General features: G+C 35.8%; 1 protein-coding gene across 3 annotated transcripts; it reads left to right on the forward strand.

Annotated features, from left to right (window-relative positions):
• The first annotated feature begins 1098 nt into the window (after positions 1 to 1098).
• On the forward strand, positions 1099 to 5269 carry LOC140812878 (uncharacterized). 3 transcript variants are annotated; one of them, XM_073171248.1, is made up of 9 exons: positions 1099 to 1338; positions 1430 to 1592; positions 1951 to 2039; positions 2704 to 2767; positions 3482 to 3559; positions 3961 to 4037; positions 4129 to 4195; positions 4273 to 4380; positions 4843 to 5269. In XM_073171248.1, exons 2-9 carry the CDS (start codon positions 1521 to 1523, stop codon positions 4870 to 4872), a joined length of 585 nt encoding a protein of 194 aa, XP_073027349.1. In that variant the 5' UTR covers positions 1099 to 1338; positions 1430 to 1520; the 3' UTR covers positions 4873 to 5269. The 3 variants fall into 3 exon arrangements, with proteins under 3 accessions (XP_073027349.1, XP_073027350.1, XP_073027348.1); XM_073171249.1 differs by having other exon boundaries at positions 1436 to 1592; XM_073171247.1 differs by having other exon boundaries at positions 1099 to 1592; positions 4843 to 5268.
• The last annotated feature ends 2052 nt before the right edge of the window (positions 5270 to 7321 follow it).

A 7321-nucleotide genomic window follows, 5' to 3' on the forward strand; every position in this document is an offset into this window, starting at 1 on the left:
TGACACATGTCTTTTCAGCTTCTAGGGCTTATGTTACCTTTCCGTTAGTCCTAGAACGTCTAAAATTCGAAATGTAAACATTCTCTCGCCCTAGTCCAAATCTGACCACTCAGGACAACGAGTAGGACTCTAATTCGACTATTTAAGGAGGGAGTGCTGATACCTAGAAAGGGTCCAATTATCCTTGGACTCGAGCAGAGGAAGAAAGATCGGGATTCGAGAGCTGTTTTCGGGAAGCCAATAGGAGATCGGATGGAAGCCAGCCCAGACAAAAAAAATACCTTGTTTTTAAACTATCTCAGATATGCATCAACCCAATAAGGTTGTCATGCAACTGCCTACTTATGCAAGCTCAGACCCATAATAATTGATCGTGGGCTTAGTCCATTAGTAATCAAGGAACATGTTTCACTCCACATTCTCCGATCTAGTTGAAGCCAAGAGACGAGTCATGTCCTCACATCATGATCACTACCCTAACATTTCGTAGTGATCACTGACTCTGAATTTTTTTTAAATACTCCAAACGAGACAAAATCAAAGAATTCACTTTTCATTCACAGTCCAATGTAGGGATGTCAACTTTCCCCAAGGGTTTAGGGCCCTGCGGAGAAAACCCGAAACGGGGATGGGGATCCCCGATTTTTTCGGGTTCGGGTTCGGGAATTTTTATAAATCTCCGATTTAATTCGGGGCGGGTATGAGATTACTATCTCCATCCCCGAAATCCCCGAACCCGCCCCGAAAACAATATCAATAATAAAATAATAGTATTATTAATATTATTTTTTAAAATATTAATAATCTTATTATTATCAATATTGATATTAATATTAATATTAATATTGTCTCTAATAATAATAGATAATAATAACTTTTGGTTTGAGAAAATCTCCGAATTCGTCACCGTCTTGCTATATGAATATTTTTGAAACGGGGATGAGGACGGGGATGGGAAGTTGATCTCCGAAGTTTCGGGTTTGGAGATTCCCTGAACCCGAAAAAGCGGGGATAGGAACTGGTATAGGGATGAGGATGTAATTCGAGGATGGGGATAGTAATGACAAATTCGTCCCTGCCCCGACCCATTGCCATCCCTAATCCACTGGCCATCTTTATAAGCGTCAGAATAATCAAGCTAAACCCTCCCCGCACTAGCCTTTCTCGTCCTTAGATAGAAACAGACCATCCAACTCGAGTTCATTTTGCTAGATCACCAGCACATACCACCCAGCTCACCCAATTTTACTCGAGCAACATCATTCCTCTCTAGAGGACTATTTCTTCGACCGACCATCAAGAATCTACCATTGTCGCTGCCATTTTATAGCCTCAAAGGTTGCGGCTTGTGAGGAATAAGGCGGTGACATACTTATCCAGATCTTTGATCCGATTGCTTAATTTTTATTAATTAAACCGTACATTGCAGCAACAGATTTAGCTGACGATTCCCACGGCAAGCTTAAGCCCACAATCGGGATTGTCAAAATTCTCGTTACTGTGTATCATCATTTGCAGAGATGATAGGAACTGGGAAAATGAAGCAATATTCGAACCTACTCGATCGGCCCCTCAGCAAAGGCAAACAAGAGGTTTTTCGTTTTTCTTTTTCTAAATTATTCGTATCTTCATTTTTTTTAACTTTTGACAGCCTCTTTGTTAAAATCTCATGGACCCATTTTGATACTCAAGCGATTTTTGTTGGTAATGATAATTGAAGGGTTTTTAGCTAACATTTCTAGAACCCAATATTTTGTTGTATTTTGAATTATAGTGAGAGGGTTTTACAACTAATTTGTTGAAACTACACCAATTTGAGATTAGATTTAACTATTTTATTGGGGACTTTGCTGACAATGAATGAGATTCATGTGGTGAATTTGCTAACGACGGGTCTAATGATCTAATTGCGTTGTTGGTGATGATTAATGGCAAGATGATTTTTTGCAGGTTAGTCTGAGTGCATTTGCATTCTTGTTTTCGGAGCTTGTTCAGTATAATCAAACTCAAGTAGACAACATAGCTGAATTGGAACGAAGGTGACTGCTGTTTGCTGGTCAATCTATTGTGTAAATTTGGATCATGCTATCTCCATATATTAAAATTTACGTGAAACATTTACTAGGATATTGCTATGTTTATTATCACAGTGCAAAGGGTGTTTGCAATGCCAAAAACAAGAAATAATCTTTAAGATATTTAGAGTCATTGTATGGCTCATGGAAAGGCTTGTACCTTATCAAAAAAAAGTTACTAAAGCATTTGAATAGCATAAGATACTACATATTTTATAGCCCTTGAACGATGATATGAAATTATTTATTATCGTACAACTATACAACCGGACACGAATAACAACTCCATCATGTTTCACATTGCATTGCAATTGCATTCCCCACATTTGAGGCTCGTTTCTCGTGACTTAAAGGCGCACCACGGTGTGTGATTTATGGGTGTGCCTTGAGTCTTGGCGCTTGCTGTGAGTGCTTTGATAACCATTTATTTGTCCACCTCTTAGGGGTTCATGAGTGAGGAATTAGAATTTAGCCTTGGGTTTGACATTATCTTTATGATGGTTAATGGCTAACTCTTAAGGCAGTGATCCTTTTTATGTTGAAAGTTTAAAATGGGATATTTCCTTGATGTTTATTTTATTATCTGTTTATGGTTGATGGTATTATTGATGTGTTTCCTGTGTATCAGGTTAGAGGATGCTGGCTATGCTGTTGGAACCAGGGTTCTGGAACTTCTCTGTCACAGGGAGAAGGTGGTGAACTTTATCTCAACCTGTGATTTGTTTCCGATCTGGAATGATAGGTTGCCTTTGTAGTTTGTATGCAGATGAGCTGTATAATGTAATTCTTTGTATATTCTTGGTCCATGTCTGCACGTTGACCCTTCATATGTAAAACCTTCTTCAATTTAAGACAATTGCAGTTGTAGGATTTTTCTAGTGTAAGGAGAAAAGAACCTGAATCAGAAGGCACTCAGGTTGATTGATGTAGAAATTGTATGCGAACAATTCTCTTCTTCTTCCGTATCCTTTTCACGCCAAAACAGTTTTTAGAGTTCAATCTCCAGGAAGAAATTTTTTTGCATGATGCATTTAGGATATGGAATTTTAAGTTTGATTTGATTTATTTGTATGAAAATTGCATCCTGTAAGTTGTCCAGTTTTTGCTGAAAGTATCTGAGGATATTCAACCCAAACCTTTTAAAATGTATACAAATTTAACTTTGTGCCTGTGTCTTGAAATAAGGTATTCTTCCTTTCTGCCTCTATTTCTTGGAAAATATGCTTGTTTTAGTTTAAACTTCGTGACTTTCTGACTTTGTGAGTTTGAAAATGAGCATTCATTTGCCTATGAAAGGTTTACATTTGAAATGATTCTGCAACCTTCTTGTTGGCATCTGCCATATGCAAACAATTTTTAACATTAAGAATTCATACCATTTTGTGATATTTTTCGTGTCTCTGTAGGGTAACAGAAGGGAAACACGGCTATTGGGTATCTTGTCCTTCATACACAGTACAGTGTGGAAGGTTTTGTTTGGAAAGGTTGGTGATAATTTATTCTCTTCTAATTATGCCTCTCTTTCTGGGAGACACATATTACCCTGCGGAGAGCATTATTAATGTCCCCGCATCTTGCATATGAGAAACTAATATTTAACGAATCATTAGATTTTGGGCCAGTTCAAGTGGAGTGGTTTATTTCCTGTAACTTGGTTCTAGGGTTCGAGCCATGCCGTGAATGTTTTAAAAATAACTTAACATTGAATTTGTTCTTCTCATTCTCTACCCATGGCGATGATACTCCAGAATTGATTTTATCAGATGATTAGAAAGAACTTATTAGTATTGAACATAACAAATAACGCTGTAGCAAATCGTACGAATTAGTTTGTATCAACAAAGTAGTGTCATGAATATCAGTTTTTACTCTACCTGAATATCAGGTGGCCGATTCTCTGGAAAAAGGCACGGAGCATGAAGATGAGTACATGATAAGTGAGAAGGAACTTCTTGTTAACAGGTTATATTTGTTTGTGTACGGATTCGTTTTCTTATTATCTTTATTTTATAATCCTTTACAATTTCCTGCTGACATAATATTTACTCTGCAGATTTATTTCAATACCCAAAGATATGGGAGCATTTAACTGTGGAGCCTTTGTTGCTGGGATAGTGAGGGTACTTACCGCATTGATTGATTAATTAACAATATTTTAGGGCATAAGCACTAATAACTTGTTTTTTCCATCTTGAAGGGAGTACTCGACAATGCAGATTTTCCAGCTGTAGTCACAGCTCATTTCGTACCCGTAGATGGGCAACAACGACCTAGAACAACCATTCTGATTAAATTTGCTGAAGAGGTATTTCTGACTACACAATCTTTTTTTCATTTAGCATATCATTGTTGATCTCCTACGATAACGGTATATGTACTGGGTACGCATTCATCGTTCTAGCTTGATGTATTTCCACATACTTCACTGGTTACGGCTCCAGCTAAAAAAATCTTAAAGTTGTAGTTAAGTTTCATTGGTTGGCTATTGATAAAAAAAAGTGAGAAGTATTTTAACCTTCTGATGTGAATGATGTGAAAATGAACAATTATTTTCTACTATAAGGAGTCTATCTTACCAAAAGTCCTCTGTTTCAACTTTTATGGTAAAGAACGAGAAAAATTCATACATGTACTTGCATATGGCCGATACTAGTATCCAGTTTACTTTCATATTTGTGCATAAATAATGAACCGACATAATTCATTACCGGTTGCACTTCAGCTTTCTAAAATATTTATCAAATTCTTCAATTTTCTTCCGTTTTAGGTGCTACTGAGAGAATCAAGATTAGGCTGATGAAGCTTCTCGATTCTGATATCATCATTCCGTTTTTCGATCTAATGAATTTCCTGAGAAAATGCGTCAAATATTAGCTATTGGCTTGCAGTTTTCTCCTATAAACTCTATCTATGAGCTTTTTTTTCTCCCAATGTTGGCATGATATGAGGATGAGATGATTGATGAACACAGAGTTGTGAAATTCTTGGGGGCGTTTCAATGAAATGAATTGATTTAGATGGAGAAATTTGATTTGATACAGATTAAAAGTATATATCCATGATTCAAATATCTAAGTAATACCTTAGGTTGCATTTGAATTGGATTATTTGGATTGAGAAATTAGAACAAACGGCTTTGGGAATTTGGCAAAAGATTGGACATGAAAGAGAAACCGTGTAAAAGTTTTGGGGGATATTTTTTTAGAAATGGTCCGGGAGATTATAAGTTATGTTTGGTATTATTTTCTGATAAAAAAAAAATTCTATGTTAAATCACAAAATATTTTATTTGGTATTATTTCCATATAAAAAATTTCTATGTCAAATCACAAAAAAATAAAAAAATTTCTATAAAAATATAATCACAAATAAATAAATTTTCATTTCCATCAAACTTGAAAAACAAACTTAATTTAAGAATAAATACCTCATATGTAGAAGTGATAATTGATATTGAGCTGTTCCAATAATTAAATATATTTTACTTGCTCTAACACCGAAAGAAAATGTATGTTTGCTTGTTTTTCAATACTTCAATCAGTATATTACTGTTAGAATATATATCGAAACAACTTGAAGAATGATAAAATAAACGAATGATAACCTCAAAATTTATATCCAAACGAAGGGAGAATGATGAAACAATGGCAAATGATCCATTCTAATCTAGATGTTCACCAATTATATAAGTCAATTTTCAATATTCGGTCAAAAACACGCCATTTGGCAGGGCGTGATAATTGGTTAAAAAGAAAACACTCCATTTCGCGGGGCGTAATTTGTACTGAGCAAGCGTGATTTAAACAATTTTTTAATAATTTAGATAGTCACGCCGTTTTTGAGTGTGCGAGTGCCTTTTTTTTACAAAAAAAATAAAAATAAAAATCAAGTCACATAATCCATTTATAAGGAAGTAACTATCTTTTTTAAAAATCAAAATCAAAATCAAGTCACGCCGTCCTAAAAGAACGACGTGACTTGAGTATTTTTTTTAAAAAAAAATAAAAATCAGCAAGTCTACCGTCTAAATAGTATGACTTTTTTTTTTTATTACAACACACGAAGGAAGGAGGATCGAACCCAAAAAGAGGAGTCAGCTAATTTGGCGGGGTGAGACCACTGGGCTACGAGCCCGGTCTCCTCTGGATAGTATGACTTGATCTATATGTTATATAAATTCCACCAAGTTGTCTTAGTTATTTAATTATTTCTTAAATCATGAAAAACCCCATATTTCAAACATTTTCCCTTCTCACGGGTATTTGAATTGCCCGAGTAAATTGAGTTAACTGTTAATCCAGATTCACCTTTTGGTGTTCATTATACTACCAACCATGATAGTTACGTGGGACTTCCTTCGTTAATAGGCAGAAATAAATCTAAGTGTTTGTTTTTATCCAGAAAATACCTAGAGCGGGATGCATGGTGGTGCATGCTCTCCCTTAATTCGTATGTCACGATGAGTGTATTTGCTTTGCCGATCCTATCGTGTGATGAATTTATTTTTGTGGGGAAAGTCTGACAGATAGAGAGTGGTATTGGATGGAAGAACTGGACTAAGTTGAGCATGGGTAAGATTGAAATAGGTAGGTGCTTTCGAAAATTACGTGAATATAACATAACATTGCTCTTCTGACAAAGCAATTTAGTTGGAAGCTATCAGATCCAAATGCCTTAGCATCCCAGGTTTTCAAAGCTAGATATTACCCCAGAGCATTTTCTTTGAGGCAAAGATTGGCAGTAATTCAAGATGTTTGGAGAAGTCTACTGTCTTATCAGGCATAAGGATGGCTAGCTAGGATACTGATTGGTTCGGGACAACAAACCAATATATACCTGGAATGATCCTTGGTTGCCAAACAAGCTCAATCCTTTTATCGAGACAAGGGGTCATTAGTTTAATTAAGTAATACCTACAAAGTCAGCTGGACCTTGAAATAACTCGAAAATTTTATTTAGCAAAAGGCAACAGTTTCTTCTTTGCATAGTACAGAGGAAGGAAATTAGGATTCTGCTATCTTGCAAGACCTATTCTCAGAGATGGATCAACGATTAGTTCTTTCCATTCCATTGAGCCAGCATATTAGTGATGATTTATGGATGTCATGAGGAGATGAGTCAGTTAGTTTCTCCTCCTAAGTATCAACTTGCATCTTACTTTGAAGTTGAAAGTGACAGCAAAGGTTAGAAACTTTTTTTGTGGTTGTCATATATAGTATCTGTGGGAACCCGGACGCTAATTCATT

This window comes from Primulina eburnea, chromosome 14 (genome assembly GCF_022965805.1).
Source record: "Primulina eburnea isolate SZY01 chromosome 14, ASM2296580v1, whole genome shotgun sequence".
NCBI classification, from domain to species: Eukaryota; Viridiplantae; Streptophyta; class Magnoliopsida; order Lamiales; family Gesneriaceae; genus Primulina; species Primulina eburnea.

Coding starts and splice junctions, on each gene's coding strand:
- LOC140812878 (XM_073171248.1), top strand. CDS start 1,521: ATGATAGGAACTGGGAAAATGAAGCAATATTCGAACCTACTCGATCGG. Junction 3,560..3,960: donor GGAAGGTTTTGTTTGGAAAG/GTTGGTGATAAT, acceptor CCTGAATATCAG/GTGGCCGATTCTCTGGAAAA. Junction 4,038..4,128: donor AAGGAACTTCTTGTTAACAG/GTTATATTTGTT, acceptor TTTACTCTGCAG/ATTTATTTCAATACCCAAAG.